An 18,177-nucleotide genomic window follows, 5' to 3' on the forward strand; every position below is an offset into this window, starting at 1 on the left:
TTCTAAACTTCACAAACTACACAATTAATTATTAAAATAATCATTAGAATCCTTAATGGGCTCTAACCATTGGACATGATGCTCTAAGGGTTTATTTATCAGATAGTAGTCCAATTAAAAATGCAATTAACAAGAACTGAATAAGAATTAAAAGACTAATAAAACCTAGTGCAGACCGAATATTTGAAATCATGGGATCCCATTTTAAACCCAATAGTGATGGAACTGTTCCGAAATGGTATGGGGGATGGAATTGTTCCGAAATGCTATAGGGGTTGTTTGTGATATCTTTGACATGTAACTGCTTTTTTTATAATCAGGGGTATCCGGCGTACCGAGGTCCAATGAACTAATCTTTTGAAGTTTGTTTATCGGCATTAGATAAATCATGTTGTTTGCACTGAAAATTAGATACCAATATCGTCTATCCACACAAACAAGTATATCGTAGATCATACGTTTCAAATCTTGGGTGCTTAACACCTTCCCAAGCCCCTTTATCATTTGACCATTGTGTGCTTATGACATGTAACCGTTGGTTAGTGGAAAATGATACTCAGCTCCAGTTAAACCGAAACGGTAATTTTATTTTATTTCGATTTATCATGAGACGAAAGTAGGAGTGTTTTTATGCTCCCACGAATATGGAAAATGAACCCACCATACCAGATTACCCACCTTATTTTTTTTAAATGGAAATATATAACTTCAAGATTAAACATTTTACAAAAACACTAAAAGAAAACAAAATTACAAACACCAAGTTTTGTTTAACCAAAGCACCCTTATATATTTTACCTAAACTTTCCTCTATAAGAGCCCCTCAGCTTTCTCTAAATTCCTAATTTGACCCCAAAAGTTATATTACACCCAAAACAGTAGCTCTTAACTCGTAGGCTACTCCTTCATATCCTATATCGGTTATTCCTCTCGGCAACAACAGCAAGAAGCCGTGTGACACCTTGTGTCCACATTTCATACTCTCTTTGGCTCCGGCACTCAAATTCTACAATCCCTCGCAAAACTGTCTTCAATCCAAAGTATGTCAGATCCTCTCCAACTTCCAGCAAATGGCGGCCTGGCCAAGCTGGTATGTTTTTGATCACATCCATCACAACATCTGACATATAGAATAAACAAGATTAGGCAAAATGATATAAAGGAGTCTTGATATTCACATTTAAAAGAAAGACAAAAAAAATAAGTTAGAGATAGAGTATCATTTTTGTTTTGATCTTCTGTTCACTTTAGTCCCATACTTCTTTTGCTTTTTATTTTAATCCTTTCTCAAATTCCCAAGTTCAAACTAGACCCACATCAAAGTTTTGAATTCTTATATCCTTGATAGTAGTAGAAGACAGTGACATAACTAAAACTTTCCCTTTAATTATGTCACATTAGTACTATGAGAATGCCAAACAGACCATTTTTCTTCGAGCTGGTCAATTAGACATTAACGATGTTATGGAGACATTTGGAGAAATCTAGCAGACAATTATTGTTAGTTGATAATTGTATGCATACTTAGGGTAAATATCTCTTACATTTTTTCTTATTTGAGAAAGTTCTTCCAACATGCCTGCTCTTCATCTTTAACATAACCTTCATGTTCAACAATCAAAACTATTTAGACTAATACAAATAAATGGTATTTAATCAGAAACTAAAGCAGATCCTGAAAATTTGTTTTTATCCTTATTTTCATTTCTGCCTTTTCTGTTCTTTTTTTGGTCTATGAAATTCTATGTAATCATGTTTTTTCTTTGTATTCTTTTAACAAGACACACTCATCTGGGTCACAAAAGTTTCCACTGATTCGCTAATAATGCACCGCTCTCTCCTCTTTGATATTTTTCTCTTCAAAGTTCATCACATCAATGATTTCATTTCCCAAGAAGAAAGATTGAAGAAACTTAAGAAACAAGAAAGATCGAATCAAACCTGATTTAGGCTGTTTATGTAAACAGAAACTATTTTCCAATGAAGATCACCTGCCAAAACCATGACATTAGGCAAGACAAATGATCCAAGAAACAAACTCTCACTTCATATTACAACAAGAAAAGCACAGTTAATAATAGATTTGCGTTTATACCTTTGCGGGTGCGTTTGAGGAGTTGGCAACCTCTTGCAAGCCATTCTCTGCTGCAATGCCCCAAGAAATTATCTTCCGCTAAAAACTCGCCACTGTGGCTACTACTTGAGCTGCTATTGCTACCGTTAATGTTACTATCAATATTGCTGAAGCCTCCAGGATTGATTCCTTTATCCATTGGAATAACTGATGCAACGTTCCACACCTCCTTCGTCGCTTTCGCCTTCAATGTAGCCACTCCTCTTAACGCTGCACCACAAACAAAAGACATTCAATTTAGAATATGATCAATAGTAAAAAAAACATCCCGAGTTATTAATGCAAGCCCTTGATTCAGTAATAAAGTTTAATTGAGTCAAATTCAGAATTAACAAAGAGTTAATTAGCTGAAAAATAAATAAAAGTAGAAAGAACCTGTAGTTGCTCCGGCTGTTAATGTCATGATATCTGCGGCCGAACGAACACTGACGGCGGAGCTAACAACGGAGGCTACGTAGTCTCTCTCAGCTCCCATAACCTCTGCAGCCTCCACGCACTGAGCAGCCACAAGGGTTGCAGCAGAAGCCACGGCCATGTCCGTTTTAGCCATCTGCTCATCTTTCCCGGAGCTAGAAGAAGCCGCCGTCGCAGCCGCGATTGCAGCCACCGCTGCTGCCACGCCGGCTATAGTTACCGTGGCGTGAATCTGGGCGTTTTGTGCTCGCGTCTCTTCCTTCTTTTTCTCTTTCCGGTCTTTTATCAAGCGACCCACCGTCTTAGACTGTGTGGTTCTCGCAGTGATAGGTCCCGGAGTGTTCGCCATTGGACGGAACTGAGAGTTGAAGTTCTGTGTATTGGTGTTTGATCATAGTAAGTTTAGTTAGCTACAAAGAGTGATGAAACAAGAAAAGACAAAACCTAAGATGTTGTATGTTGGTGTGTACATGCAATATAATTATTACTTTAGTAAATGAAAACATATGAATGAAAAGAAACGCTATAACGTACAGACCTAGATATTATTTCAAAACTAATTAAACTCAGATTATCTCAGTCATTTGCCGCCGAGACTAAAGAAAAAAAACATAGTGAGAATGTTTTACCTGAATGTCGTCCATTACCGGCGGTGAAATTGGAGGACTGTCGGTTAAGAAACCGTTGAGAGGACCGCTGCTGTGAGAAAGCTGACCAGATGTTCGTGGCGACACTTCTTGCTGCGAAAAGAAATATAAAGACAAGAAGTCGAATTAGAAGAATGAAGACAAATAAACAACAGTGAGTTGTTAGCTTTTTGACTCTTAAAAACTCCAAACGTTTGTGATTATGTATAGAGGGCCCCAGGAAAATTAGTGTTTTGGAAAATCATTTCAGTTTTATTAAGCAAGAGTGTATAATTACAAATTATTGCGCATGATATACTTTAGTAATTGAGATTCTGAGAATCTGGACAGAAGAGATTTGTCAACGTTCTTAGTTTTGTCTGAAAAAGCTCTGTTTTCTTTTTATCCTGAGTCCACTTAAAATAAAAAAAATAATGGAGAGAAAAAAGGCAAGAAGAATACTCACAGACTGAGATAAGACACGGTCCATGACCCTCTGAGAAGTTCCAGAGGACGCGAAGGAGAAAGGGTTCTCGGAGATGAGACTGTTCTCCCCTGTCTCTCCGCCTGTGATTGACTTCTCTTTGAGTTTGACAGTGCTGTCTCCTAAGATCGTCAAATGAGCGAGAGCCTTAGAGGCCTTGAGAGCTGAGACGCTCCAGGAGCGAGAGAGAAACTCCATAGGCTCTAATGGGGTCTCCGGCGGTCGGACGGCAGGGACGGATATCCATGTTTCAGACACTGGTTTTTCCATCAGAGAGAGAAAGAGAGAATGTGGGGTTTTAACCGGAAGATGTAAGCGAAAGATGTGGATGGCTGCCATTTTAAAGAGTGATAGGAGCAACCAATTAGCAATCTCAGTGGAGAAAAAGAAAATTTCTCAAAAAAATTTTATAAATAAATTTACATTCTATTAAAATAAGGAATTTTGCTATCTAACAAAATTTTGAAACGAAATTAAGCATGTAACATTGATTTTGACATTATTAACAAACTAACATTCAACTCATTTGTGGTTCGGTAATATCCTTACTAGTAACAAACACTACGACTGGGCGCAAGGCAAGTACTTGTTTTTTTACGTATACTTGATACTTGACTTGTTTTAAACGGGTATGAATTTTTGGACTTGTACTTGACTTGTCAGAAACAAGTACTTGTAACTTGCAAGTTACTTGTCTTGTTCGATTATTTACTACTTACAAGAACTTATTAATTATTGGATATATTTCCAAGTTTTTAAGAATTACTTGATAGATAATAAGCTACGAGAGAAGGTTATGAAAGTTTGTTTTATTTACTCGACTTGTTAAAAATACGAGAGTTATTTCAAATAAAATATTTGCACCTAATATAAAAAAAAGAAGGAACTTAATACATATATTTCGATATGAAAGTATTGTTTACTTCTTACAACAAAGAAATATATGTTTAGGGCTTTAGTTTTTTTGGTTTAGTTATCATTTTTCAGTGGTAAAACAAGTAACGAGTAATATCAAGGCGAGTCGAAACTTTTTTAATGATACTTGTTACTTGTCTTGTACTTGCAAGTAGCAAAATTCAATGTGACTTGGCAACGACGAGTACTTGAAAAAACGAGGCGAGTATGGGTCAAGTAACGAGTATAAAGCAAATAACAAGTATTCATGCCCAGCCCTAACAAATACCTAGTCATGGAGAAATAGAGCGGACGACCAGACATCACCTTTGCTGTGAATAAGTTGTGCCAGTTTTCAAAGGTTTTTGCTATAGATATGAGTGGATCAGTATTATTATAATTACATCACATTAAAAAGTCTATATGTCACAAACTTATATACCACATATTTATTCAGTGTAAACTAGACTTAGTAGATAGAATTATAAGATATTTTCAATAAAGAGTATATTCTATTTACTACAGATAGTAAGTTCAAAAATGCACAAACACTTGATTTGAGAGTCCTGGAGTTTTCTATTTCGTATAACTGAAATAGGTATAGGATTTCAACCCCATCCCCAATCCATAAATACTAAACTATATATCCCAACTCTACCTAACAAGGTGAACTACTCAGACATAGCAAAGTAATTCATAACAAATAACATAAAAGAATGCATAAATAGCTTAAAGTTAAAAATACTAGAATTCCAATACAAATCTCTAAAGGAGTCTTAGATCTTCTCTCCAAATCTACTAAAAACATTTTGTTGTGTAAAACTAGAAAAGTAGAGAATAGTAAAAAGCGTGTATTGCCTAGAACAATGACAGAGCACATAAATATTAGGTTAAAAGCCGGCCAGAGATATTTATGTAAATATGTCTTGACTTGGGTTTTAAACCGGTTGGGCTTTGCGCGCTTCGCTGTCGATCGATGGCACAGAGTGAGTGTGCATCGAACGATGGTGAACTCTGAATGTCGACCTCGAACTGGTTCGATGGTAAGCTTCGAGTTTCCTCTCATTTTATTTCCAAAATGCATCCAAATCATCATTTTTCTCAAATCATCTCTGAACCTATAAAAGTGTTAAAAAGACTCCAAAACATAATGGATAGTTTCTAAAACATCTATATATCATGGCTAAAGTAGATAAAATCCATGGAATCATAAGAACTAATTAACTTAATGGGTTATTTCATTTATATAAAATATTTAACTTAATATGAAAGATTTTTTTTTGACGTCATATGAAAGATTTTTTAAGTTTAAATGAAATGTAACTTTTATTTATGAAAATATAAATCTCTCTTTAGTAACTGAATCATTCATTTGGACCTAAACTTTAGTCATATATTATATATTACATTAAATGTCAGAGTAATTAATAAAAACTTAGAATTTTATTAAAGATAATTATGGAAACAATATACTACTAGATACGTTTCCAAACAACACATAATTAATCATATGTTCAAAAAATAAAAACATAAAATATTTCCTTTTTAATAACTTTTTATGAATCTTCTTTTAAATTCTTGGAAATTACCACTAATACCACATTCCTAATACCACTTTTCAACTTTACACTTTTCTATTTTACCATTAAAATTTTAATTAGCAAATTACCTTTATACCCCTAACTAATTAAGCCTAAGACTAACTCTTCTCTCTTACATCTCACGATAATTAAATCTCAGCATTTCACAAATCGGCGACGGATTCCGACGGTGACGAGTTTTCCGGCGAGATTGGACGACTCTGCAGAGTTGTCCGGCGAGATCCGACGAAGCTACGGCGAGATTCGACGAAGCTACGAAGAGATCCGACGAAGCTACGGTGAGATCGTACGAAGCTGCGGCGAGATCCGACGAAGCTACGGCTCTCTCTCACGACGCTAAGAAACGTAACAAAGGTCAAAGGATAATAGATGTTGATTTTCGTCTCTTTCTGTAATTGTAGCTTTTGTTTCTCAAAATCGATATGTTTCTGCGAAGGAAGACGGAGTTTTTCTCGTGAAGTTTTCAAATCTCAAGTTTATGAAATCTTATAAATATTTATCAGTGAAGAACATACTGCTTATATATTATCGTTTTTGATATGTCTTTGTTGATCTTTCTTGTTTTGAGATTTTTTTTGTGTTGAATATTTTCTATTCCTTCCTTGATCCCTATATTTCTTATAATCAGGTTATGCTTATTGAACCAACGACGCTCCAGTGACCATATCCAATTGCTCCGACCAAATCTCGCTCCGGTGAACACCAACAAGCTCCGGTGAACACGATCGACAAACTTAAAGATAGTTTGTGTCAGTGGATTTGATTTCCGAGTTCAATTGAGTAAATTAGTTCAATTGAATCTATGTAAGACCCCAAATCTAATTGACGTGTTTGAACTTTGAAGTGCACATTTCTGAGTTAAATTACAGTGAATTTTGTTTTTGGAAGTGAGTGCTTATGCGTAGGAAAAATATGTGATTGGGTTGTGTCCAGAGTTTGAAGATCGACGAGATTGGTGAGCTGTTTGAAGAAGTAAGAGGGACTCAGAACAAGAACGTGGTTTATGAGATCAAAGAATTGCAGATTTATAAAGCTTTATAAAAGTTGCAGAGTTGGCTTCTTAACACCATCTTCTCTCTCATCTTCTTCAGACATCTCTATACTAAAACAATCGTATATCTCTCCTAAGACTTGCAAAGTTGAAGAGGTTAGTTGGACATCTAAGTGAATTTGGCTGCAATTGTTTTTTTTTTTTACAAAAGAGAAGAGTGTGATGTGGAGAAACCTTGATGTTCTCAGATTATGTTTGAAATGACAACTTTTTGTTGAGAACAAGGAATTATCTCTAATGTTCAGATGAGAGCCTTATATAGTCGTTTCAACTCATAGTCTTGCTCTTTCCATGAAATGGCCTGTTATTCTGTGGCTAAGTAATTGAAACTACTCATTTTTACTACATTTTGTTTCTTGTAATAGAAATCAAGCTTGGTTAGGTTGACGTTGAATGGTCTAGATTTTGTGCCAATATTCATGTGACCAAATGAGTTACATGAAGGGAACCTTATACGGAAGAGAGAACAAGAAGAGAAATAACACATTATATCCAGAATTCAAGTAAAGAAACATATCGTTCAGATGTTTTTAGTGTCTAAATAATGAAGGTAAATTAGGATTCCATATCAAATGATTAAAATACAGACAAAAGATATACTTTATAAAGCCATGAACAAACAAATTGTTTACATACCCTCTATAAAAAGTTTATAGATTCTTTATAAATAATTTGTATACCCTTATAAATGGTTTATAAAATTTATGTATTGTTTTTATAAACATTTATAAATGATTTATAAACAGTTATTAATTATTTACATATAAATCCTTATAAACTATTTTACATACTCTTATAAATTGTTTTATAAGCCTTTATAAATGGTTTATAGACTCTTACAAAAAAAATTGTAAACCTTTTTAAAAGGTTTATAAAATTCAGAAATTTTTTTTAGTAGTTTTTATAAATGATTTATAAACTCTTATTAATTATTTATATATCCTTATAAACCCTTATAAACAATTTTACAAACGCTTATAAATTGTTTTTATAAGTCAGAAATTGTTTTTAGTAATTTTTATAAATGATTTATAAACTCTTATTAATTATTTATATATCCTTATAAACCCTTATAAAAAATTTTACAAACTCTTTTTAAAAGTTTTATAAAATTCAGAAATTGTTTTTAGTAATTTTTATAAATTATTTATAAACTCTTATTAATTATTTATATATCCTTATAAACCCTTATAAACAATTTTACAAACTCTTATAAATTGTTTCAATAAGTCCTTATAAATTAATGTAGACTCTTTTAAATGATTTAAGAGACTTTCTAATTGGTTCCTAAACCTATAAACCTTATAAATTGAATACATAACCCATATTAATTGTGTATATACTTTCATAACGTTTTTATAAACAATTATAAATGGCTTATAGACTTTATTAATTGTTTTATAAACTTTTATAAATGTAAACATTTATAAATGGTTTTGAGACTCTTACAAATAATATATAAACCTTTATAAATAGCTTATGAACTTTACAAACTGTTTTATATATTTTTATAAATTATTTATAAACTTTTATTTTCTCTTAAGCTTTCTTTTCTCTTCATTTTTATCTTCTTTCATGTGTTATTATCGTACATTGTATGCTGCAAAAAGTGAAGCCACAAATCCTCGTTCCCCTTAGCTTTTCTTCATTTTATATCCTTGTTGAACTAATTGCACAACACTGTAAAAATCCATGTCATCCAAGATCAGGATGTGTTGGGGTCACCAAATGTTTGTATTCCTCAGAGAATCCAAATAATGTATTAACCACAAGATGTAACAAAGAATAAACAACGTATTATAAGTCTCTCTAATTTATAAATTTATAAATTTATAAACCCCTATAAAACTATATTTATAATCTTTTATAAAACACTTAACATTATTGACCAAGACACCGATTGGATAATCACTTTTGGATTGTCTAGTGGTTTTGTTCCAGCTTCATAAATCCTTGGAGGCAATCATGAAGATGTGCAAGATTCATTGCTGTCTAACTGCAAGACGAAATAAAAAGATGATGTTAACTTTTAATCATGGTCTAAAGATACCTTATCCAAGCATAATGTTCATGTATTTCGGTAACAGTCTTACAAATAACACAGCACAAGACTTCTCGAGTTCACACGTTTATATGTTGTTCTATAGACATATATGATGAATTCTTGTTTAAGAACTTCTTTTATAAAACTTTGTAAATCGTTGAGCTGTACTATCAACAATATCCTAAAATACATATTTATAAGGGGTTATAATTCCTTAATATGCAGTGTACTATCGGAAAATCTCTCTCTTAGCCGGAACTATTCAGATGACAAGTCCAAATCAACCGTAATCTATTTTTGGATAAACAGAAAGAAGAAAATCCTATAATTACTTGAAACCCAGATTTATAAAGGATTTTAAGTTGTCAAAAAACTCAATGTTCACTATCGAAACTGTTTCTCTTAAATCGACATGTTCAAATGAGAAGTCTAAAACAAAAATGATATGAAGTTAATAAAAGGATGATATGAACTTCTAATCATGGCTTAAACATACCTTATCCAAGCATAGGGTTCGTGTATTTCGACAAGAGTCTTACAAATAATATAGAATAACACAACACAAGACTTCTTTAGTTCACACATTTATATGTTGTCCTATAGACATATGCGATGAACTCTTGTTAAAAAACTTCTTTTATAAAATCTTGTAAATCGTTGAGTTGTATTATCAACAATATCCTAAAACCCATATTTATAAAGGGTTATAATTCCTTAATATACAATGTTCACTATCAAAAAATCTCTCTCTTAGCAGGGACCATTCAAATGACAAGTCCAAATTAACCATATTCTATTTTTGGATAACAGAAAGGAGAAACCCCTAAAATTACTTGAAACCCAGATTTATAAAGGGTTTTAAGTTGTCAAAACTCAATATTGTTCACTATGGAAATTGTTTCTCTTAGATCGACATGTTCAAATGAAAAGTCTAAAGCAAACTTTATTGATTTTTTGATAAGAGAAAGAACAAAATCAAATATTTACTCGAAACAAACAAAAGAATACAAGAATTAGAGACATACAAGTTGTGAATCTTGAACAGGAATCAACATTTGAAGGCTTTGAATCGCGATTCTCTGTAATCCGTTTTCGTCGCCGGTTGTGTGAGAGAGAGATGGCGGATGTCGACGGAGACGGCGGATCTCGACGGAGACGGCGGATCTCGACGGAGACGGCGGATCTCGATGGAGACGGCGGATCTCGACCGAGACGGCGGATCTCGACGGAGACGGCGGATCTCGACGGTAAGTCTAAGAGAAGATGGATCTCAAAAAGAGAGAGAAAGAGTCGATGATTGAGGAGAAGATAAGGTAAGGGTACTATTGTCTTTTGTTCATTAATAAAAATGGTATTTATGAAAATGTCCCTAAATTGGTGGTAAAATTGAATAGTGGTATCAAACAAAGTGTAAAAGTAAAATTTCCTTTAAATTCTTGGATAAATAAAATAATTCACTAAAACATTCAAATAATTTGTGAAAATAAGTATCCCTATTTTTCGAAGGTTTAGATACTATAAAATAATTTCATTTAATTTGAATCAATTAAATTAATGGATTATTTTATTTAGATTTTCATAAATAAACACATTCATTTAAAGGATTATTTTATTTAGATTTTTTTTTTGATGAAATGTTAAATTTATTAATCATCAGAAGAAAGAATAGTTATGTACAAAAAATAATTATAGAAATTATAGCCTAAGAGTGTGCATGGAACCAGCGCTGCATCAAACCCCGCAGATGAGGTTTCTCCCAATATTTGACTGATAGTAACCGATTTTTCACGGTTCTCCCAATTACCTTAGCCAATTGGCTAGCCTGACTTGGCCTCTTATGGTGTTTCCTGTCATTCCTCTCTCTCCAAATCATGTAAATTGTAACTTGGAAGACTAGGCGCAGAAGAGCATAGGTAAGCCGATCAAACCTGTGTGTAGCATAAATAAACACATTCATTTAAACTTAAAAAGCTTTCATATTAAACTAAATATTATAAATAAATAAAATGTTAGAGTCAATAGATTGATATCAACTAATTTTTATAATTAAATTTTTATCGAAAATATATACCACACAACAAATTACATATTTTTGTTTGCGCACCAACAAATTGTAGAGATTTTATTAAAAATGCATAATGGAAACGGGTTGAAATCATTGAAAAAAAAATAATTAATATCTTATATAATTTAATATTTAATGAAAAAATATTACTACATTTTAAAAAATATAATAAAATAATGTTTTTAAAACATATTTATTTTGTAAATTAAATTTTATTAAAAACATTATTCCCGAACTTTTAAAGACCGGGTCATAATCTAATCAATCTCTATATTATAAACAATATAATTATCATAAGTATTCATATAATTAGATCGAAAAATTTAAAACATATAAAATAAAATAAAAAACTTTTTTATTTTATTTTCTAATTAAATTTTACAACAACAAAGCAACAAATTCTATCTAAATAAATTTTGTGCTTTCAAATTATGAATCAAAATCTAGTATAACATTAAACTTCCACGGGTGCTAGGTCCAGCTTCATCAAGAGGTGTTTGCTGAATCTATTGCTACCTAACCCGAAAATCGAAACAACGTTTTTAGACATCTCAACTATAAAGCCGATTCTGCAAAATATGTATAAAAGCCTTTTTATACCCCTCTTTTCATCTTTAAATACGTGCTAATTGATGCTTAAGCGCAGAGGAGTGCCGGTGGAGGAGATGCAGAGAAGCAGTAGATGGAGCAAACTGTCGTCACACATGGTCTTGTCAGTTTAGTCCTTTGCAAGGTATCGTTACGTTACCACACACAACACATTCTTCTTCCTTTAGAACAGTCTTTTTGTCTCTCATTGAGCTAATGTTAAGTATATTATTGCATTATATACATGCTCAGTCAAACGCACCTTTTGGAACATGCAATGCTCCTCAGTGAGCTAAAGTTTGTTTTGATATGACACAAACCTTGTATAGACGGATACAAAGTGAGGAATTGTGGTGAACCTTCTGCAACGGTATCTTATCTCTTTGATAGGTAGGCCCAAATGATATTGGTGGCCACAAATCTTGCGTGGAATATATATTGATACCTTTGTTTCCACAAAACTTTCTTTCTTGCTTATTCCAGTCAGTCAACGAAAATTGATGTTAGTATGTACGCATAGCTTCTTTATTAATTATTCCTCCATCTTAAAAAACTCTGTGATCTTGATCCTCTCTTCATCATACTAATGGATTATTATGTTTCCCTTACCACCGTTGTTGCTGCTGCAATATGCTTCTTGGCGCTTTTGGGTACAATTTTTTTCAACAGAAAATCAAGATCCCATCAAGAAAACAAAACAATGGCTTCTTCTTTAACTCTTTTGGATCCTACGTATTCTTTTCCACACAGCTGGAAACACCATGTCTTCCCAAGCTTCCACGGAGAAGATGTCCGAAAAAACTTTCTCAGCCACATCCTCAAGGAGTTCAGGAGCAAAGGAATCGATCTATTCATTGACAATGATATAGAGAGAAGTAAGCCGATTGGTCCTGAGCTAATAGAAGCTATTAAAGGATCGAGGATTGCTATTGTCTTGCTCTCAGAGAACTACACTTCTTCGACATGGTGCTTGAGTGAGCTTGTGGAGATCATGAAGTGCAGAGAGAAGTTGGGGCAAACAGTGATTTCTCTTTTCTATGAAGTGGATCCAACTGATGTAAAGAAGCAGACTGGTAAGTTCGGGAAGGTCTTTAAAAAAACTTGTAAAGGTAAAACAAAGAGCGACATCAAAATATGGAAACAGGCTTTGGTGGAAGTTGCCAAAATCGCCGGTTACCATTCAAGAAACTGGTTCGTCGTCCTCTTAATTCTCACTTGCTCTTAATCTTTCTAACATATCAACCTCTATAGCTTTGTAGCTTTTAAACAACAGCCATCCTGGATAGATACTTGTTGCTTTCTTTCTTTGATCTACAATTATCAGTATGAGAATATACAAATACTAGTACATATGTGCAATTTTTTCATAACTATAACGGAACTATTGATCATCCCCTTGTTCAGGAAGACCGACGCAGAGATGATTAAAGATATTGCCACTGATGTTTCATACAAGTTGAACCATTCGGCACCATCCAGTGATTTTGAAGGCTTAGTTGGGATAGAATCTCAGATGACAAAAATAGGATCATTGTTACAGCTAGATTCGGATGAAGTGAGAAAAATAGGGATTTTGGGTCCGCCTGGGATTGGTAAGACCTCCATTGCTAGATCTCTATACAATCGACATTCCCAAGATTTCCAACTGAGTGTCTTTATCGATAATATCAAAAGAAAGTATGTGATACCGACTTGTTCTGATGACTACAGTGTGAAGTTGTATTTACAGAAGCAGTTTATGTCTCTACTAACCAATGAGACAGATATCAAGATTCCACATTTGGGAATCGTCAAAGACAGGTTGAAAGACAGAAAAGTTCTTGTCGTCCTTAAAGTTCAGTTATGATGCCTTAAATCATGAAGATAAACTTTTATTTCTTCATATAGCCTGCTTTTTCAATGGTGAACAAGTTGATATAGTGGAAGGCTGTCTAGCAAAATGTTTTTTGGATGTGACTCAAGGGCTTCGCGTCTTAGCTGAAAAATCTCTCATATCTATGGAATCGAGAGCAATACAAATGGCTGAGTTGCTAGTCCACTTGGGAAGAAAAAATGTACTAGAACAATCTGTTAGTGACCCTGGTAAACGCCAGTTTTTGAATGGTACAGTTGATATCGGTGAAGTACTTAGTGATGATAAAGCCGTAAGTTTTAAGGATGGTATTTTCAGTACAGTATATTTGATATTATATAATAACTAACCATTCTCTATTGATGTTTCATTGGGAGTTTTACAGGATGTAGCAGTGTCATAGGAATCGATCTTAAAGAGGAGGAGGACATATCATGTACAAGTGAAAGATCCTTTGAAAGATTGACTAATCTTCAATTCTTAAGAATCAGTGGCAATGGCATCAACCCACAAAGTCTGAACTACATATCCCAAAAACTTAGAGTACTCGTGTGGTCGGAGTTCCAGATGCCATCTTTTCCTTCTAGTTTTAATCCAAAGTTCCTAGTCAAACTCGAGATGCAGTTTTAGCGATCTTGAGAAATTGTGGGATGAAATTCGAGTAAGCAATTCTTTATTTTCAGAAATAACTGTCCAAATTAGGCTATCTAACCGGACAGTTCTAATATGTGTTTAATACTAATTCTATCAATGTGTTGGTCTTGTGTGCTTCCTTTAAGTGATTCAGACAGCTTGGAAGAGCTTCCTGATCTCTCGACTGCCACCAATCTCCAAGAATTGGATCTCAGTTTTTGCTCAAATTTAGAGAAGCTCCCTTTCTCTATTGGAAATGCAATTAATCTCCGAAAATTGGATCTCAAATCTTTCTCAAGTCTTGTGGAACTCCCTTCATCTATTGGAAATGCAGTTAATCTGAAAACATTTTTAATTTTTAATTGCACAAGTCTACTGGAGATTCCTTCAACTATTGCGACCATCACTAATCTCAAATCTCTTCGTCTCAGTGGATGCTCAAATTTGGTGGAGCTTCCCTTCAACATTGAATCAGTCACTAATGCCATGTGCATTGATCTCAGGTGTTGCTCAAGCCTAATGAAACTCCCTTCTTCTATAGGGAATGCAATTTATCTTCAAAAACTGGATCTCAGTCATTGCTCAAGTCTGGTGAAACTTCCTTCCTCTATTGGGAATATACTGAGTCTCGAAGAACTGAAACTCAGTTATTGCTCAAGTCTAGTGGAGCTCCCTTCTTCTATGAAAAACCTTGGTAGATTGTCGAATTTGAAATTAGAGAAATGCTTGAAGTTAGTGATTCTTCTGGCCAACATCAACTTGGAATCTCTCGGATATCTCAATCTCTCAGACTGTTCTTTGTTGAAAAGTTATCCTAAGATTTCCACAGACATTCAAGAGCTTGATCCATGGACCGGGAGAATATCTAGTCTACAACGACTTGTACTAAGCGGAATGAAGAAGCTGGTATCACTCCCTCTGCTTCCGAATTCGCTATTGTTCTTAGATGCTGAAAACTGTGAGTCCCTGGAGAGACTAGATTTCCCTTTTGGCAATCCAGATATTCGTCTCAACTTCATTAATTGCTTCAAACTAAATCAAGAAGCGGTAGATCTAATCATCCTGACGCTGACTAACCAATATGCAGTATTTCCCGCTGCAGAAGTGCCTCAGTGCTTCACTTACCAATCTTCTGGGAGTTCTTTAACTGTGAAGTTGAATCAAAAGCCTCTTGGTATATCAACCAAATTTAAGGCTTGCATCATATGTGCTGATGGGAACGAAAATGGCATTGCTGATGGGGACGAAAATGGCATTACAGATTTGGTACAAACTGTATATTGTAGCATCACGTCAGAAGGGAATGCGCTCACTGCTTGCCATAAAAGAGCAGGACAAGTTCTGAAGGGGCATCTATACATATTCGAGGTTGAGGTTGAAACAGAGGAAATGACTTCCACTGAGCTAGTTTTTGAGTTCCTGGTCGGCTATTGGCATATTTACGAAGAGAGAATAAATTCAAAAACATGGGAGATAAAAGAATGTGGGGTACTCCAACTCCAGGAGGTCCCTTTATTGAGCATCAGAGATGTCAATGAAGATAATGAACCTTCATACACTGAGATCGGAGACAAACCTTGGAACCCAAGTAAGACAGAGAAGCATCAAGAGAAAAAGAGCAAAATCACTGGAGCTTCTTCTGGAATATGATATGGTGACAAGAGACTACTTCCGTTGTGATTACGTTTCTTATTTGAGTCCCAAATAAAATTTTACTTTTACGTCCTGAAATTTCTTGTACTTTAGTATCTTTCGGGTACTTTCTTGAGTATATAATAAACAGCTAAATTCTCCACCAAGAATCAATGCAGAGCATCAAAGTTTCAAGTTTCAACTAGACAAAGAGAACAGAAAGGTGTCATTTATATCACAGGAGAATATTAACGACAACCATTCTGTAGCAAGAACACAAAGCCTCAAGATGTTGCCACTTTTGGAATTGGTCTATATGGGAACACAGAGAGAAGATGAAACGTTTCATTTAGCAAATTTTCAGGCTTTCAATTTCATTATCATCATTCAATTACTAGAAAAACAAAATATGATAAACTAGTTCTGAAGTAACAAAAACATGCCGCCATAATTCAATATAAATTAATACTCTGAAAAATTAATTATCAGTATAATTTAACAAGTTTCACCAGTCTTGAATTGAAAGAATGTAAAAATATTACTCAATTAAATCAAATAATATATATTTTGAATCTTATATAAATATATGATCTCATTAACATCATAAATTAGTAAATGATATGTATAAAAATTTTAAAAATAGAAAAAATTGGCACTGTTTGCTTTTTTATACACAATGAATTTTGTTTTAAATTTTCTATAATATTTCAAAATTTTTTTTCTTTTTATCATATTACGTTTAAAACATATTTACATTTTATGTTACATATCTATTACCACTACAAAAAAAACTTGCTTATAACGAGGAAATACACTTTTCGTAAATTTATGAGTAAATTATTACGACTTTACGACGAAACTGAATTTCATCGTAAAGTCGTAGTAAGGTTACTTGGAAATTTTTTTGTCGTGATGTACTTGTAAATTTACTCGATTATACGAGGAAAGAAAAATTTCATTGTAAAGTTCGTGTAACTTTACAAGGCTTTTACGACGAAACATGTTACCATTTTTTTGGTGAAAACGTGTTTTAAGCATGCTTTAACAAACTGATTTCGTTGTAAAATAATTGTAAAGTAGATGTTACATATTCTTAAAACTCTAGTAAATTTATTTCCTTGTAAATCTGTTGTTATATCCTCACCTACCAAAATCAAAAAAAAATTCTATATACAGTAAAAACTCTATAAACTAATAATTTTGGGACTTTAATATTTTGTTAATTTACAGAGTTATTAATTTACAAAAAGTATTCTTTTAAGATATTTTCTATTTTAATATATATTCACCTAAAGTAAAAAAATAATTGATTTTAATGTATATACATTAATTAACATTTTGAAATTTGACATTTATATTAATTTTAATATATTATTTAGTGTATATAAAATATGTTTTGTAGGATTTAAATGTGCTTTTCGTTATAATTTTACTAAATCTCATCAAAATATATTAAATGTTAGGAAAATATAAAGTTAATTCCATTGTGAATATAAAACAAATAATAAAATGGTTAATTTGCACTTATACAAAATTTATATACATATAAATTATTAATTTATAATATGAACCATACATTTATATATGATTTTTAATAAAAATATTATCTTATTATTTTATCAATATATATCATATTTTGAACAAACCTAACTGGAAACCATAGAAATTTATTAATATATGGTGTTTATTAATTTATAGAGTTTCTACTGTATATGTCCATTCTCATGAGAAAGAAACACACACACGAAAAGAAAGAAAAAAAATCAAGAAAAAATCTCCAATGATAGAAATATTTACGAGTTATGGAGTTGTATGTATATGCACAAAGATTATGCCGGTAGAGTGACAGATGCATTTCTCAGTAGGATAGAGACATTCATGTACTGAAGCTGAAATGTGTCCACTTCAAATGTGACTGGTTCGACCACGTTGTGAACAAAGGTGTTCGTCTTAACAAATTCGGTGTTGTTGTTGTCAATTTTGGAAGAAGATACAACAAATTCGAGTTTTTTATCTTAGCTTCTCAAGCTGGGAAAGTTAGCTTCTTTTGATTCTCTCGCCTTAGAGATTCTGGAATAATTTGGTTAGCTGCTATCAAAGTTACACCTCGTGAACGAATACTTGTTGCATAACAACCACATTTGCAAGAAGAAGCGTGT

The 18,177-nt window shown here is 33.2% G+C and overlaps 3 protein-coding genes and 1 long non-coding RNA gene across 8 annotated transcripts; 2 read left to right on the forward strand and 2 right to left on the reverse strand.

The window, feature by feature from the left end:
- Nucleotides 1-650: 650 nt before the first annotated feature.
- Nucleotides 651-4,058, reverse strand: LOC106454105 (VAN3-binding protein-like). 2 transcript variants are annotated; one of them, XM_013896286.3, is made up of 7 exons: nucleotides 3,641-4,058; nucleotides 3,178-3,288; nucleotides 2,510-2,921; nucleotides 2,096-2,344; nucleotides 1,942-1,991; nucleotides 1,545-1,602; nucleotides 651-1,120 (listed from the first exon to the last, which is right to left on the reverse strand). In XM_013896286.3, the coding sequence occupies exons 1-7, from the start codon at nucleotides 3,995-3,997 to the stop codon at nucleotides 906-908; spliced, it is 1,452 nt and encodes a 483-aa protein (XP_013751740.3). In that variant the 5' UTR covers nucleotides 3,998-4,058; the 3' UTR covers nucleotides 651-905. The 2 variants fall into 2 exon arrangements, with proteins under 2 accessions (XP_013751740.3, XP_048593050.1); XM_048737093.1 differs by lacking the exon at nucleotides 651-1,120 and having other exon boundaries at nucleotides 1,562-1,857; nucleotides 3,641-4,046.
- A 4,535-nt stretch (nucleotides 4,059-8,593) lies between these two features.
- Nucleotides 8,594-11,316, reverse strand: LOC125576626. 2 transcript variants are annotated; one of them, XR_007315053.1, is made up of 3 exons: nucleotides 9,745-11,316; nucleotides 9,117-9,200; nucleotides 8,594-8,884 (listed from the first exon to the last, which is right to left on the reverse strand). It is a non-coding gene; the product is annotated as an uncharacterized LOC125576626 (long non-coding RNA). The 2 variants fall into 2 exon arrangements; XR_007315052.1 differs by lacking the exon at nucleotides 8,594-8,884 and having other exon boundaries at nucleotides 8,951-9,200.
- Nucleotides 11,317-11,730: 414 nt separating this feature from the next.
- LOC106454076 (probable disease resistance protein RPP1) lies at nucleotides 11,731-14,525 on the forward strand. 3 transcript variants are annotated; one of them, XR_007315050.1, is made up of 3 exons: nucleotides 11,731-13,092; nucleotides 13,306-14,045; nucleotides 14,139-14,525. XR_007315050.1 is itself a non-coding variant. In XM_048737102.1 (3 exons), the coding sequence occupies exons 1-3, from the start codon at nucleotides 12,532-12,534 to the stop codon at nucleotides 13,745-13,747; spliced, it is 903 nt and encodes a 300-aa protein (XP_048593059.1). In that variant the 5' UTR covers nucleotides 11,731-12,531; the 3' UTR covers nucleotides 13,748-14,525. The 3 variants fall into 3 exon arrangements, 2 of the variants coding, with proteins under 2 accessions (XP_048593059.1, XP_013751710.1); XM_048737102.1 differs by having other exon boundaries at nucleotides 11,731-12,551; nucleotides 12,652-13,092; nucleotides 13,306-14,525; XM_013896256.3 differs by having other exon boundaries at nucleotides 13,306-14,525.
- LOC106454070 (probable disease resistance protein RPP1) lies at nucleotides 14,174-16,217 on the forward strand. The gene is made up of 2 exons (XM_022689108.2): nucleotides 14,174-14,414; nucleotides 14,533-16,217. Exons 1-2 carry the CDS (start codon nucleotides 14,404-14,406, stop codon nucleotides 16,034-16,036), a joined length of 1,515 nt encoding a protein of 504 aa, XP_022544829.1. The 5' UTR covers nucleotides 14,174-14,403; the 3' UTR covers nucleotides 16,037-16,217.
- Nucleotides 16,218-18,177: the final 1,960 nt, after the last annotated feature.

Source organism: Brassica napus, chromosome A1 (genome assembly GCF_020379485.1).
Source record: "Brassica napus cultivar Da-Ae chromosome A1, Da-Ae, whole genome shotgun sequence".
NCBI classification, from domain to species: domain Eukaryota; kingdom Viridiplantae; phylum Streptophyta; class Magnoliopsida; order Brassicales; family Brassicaceae; genus Brassica; species Brassica napus.

Excerpts from the sequence above, each read along its gene's own strand:
- LOC106454076 (XM_013896256.3), top strand. The coding sequence starts at position 12,488 with ATGGATTATTATGTTTCCCTTACCACCGTTGTTGCTGCTGCAATATGC. Across the intron at positions 13,093-13,305 it reads GGTTACCATTCAAGAAACTG|GAAGACCGACGCAGAGATGA; the intron begins GTTCGTCGTCCT and ends CCCCTTGTTCAG.
- LOC106454105 (XM_013896286.3), bottom strand. The coding sequence starts at position 3,997 with ATGGCAGCCATCCACATCTTTCGCTTACATCTTCCGGTTAAAACCCCA. Across the intron at positions 2,922-3,177 it reads CGGTAATGGACGACATTCAG|AACTTCAACTCTCAGTTCCG; the intron begins GTAAAACATTCT and ends ACCAATACACAG. Across the intron at positions 2,345-2,509 it reads AACAGCCGGAGCAACTACAG|CGTTAAGAGGAGTGGCTACA; the intron begins GTTCTTTCTACT and ends TTTGTGGTGCAG.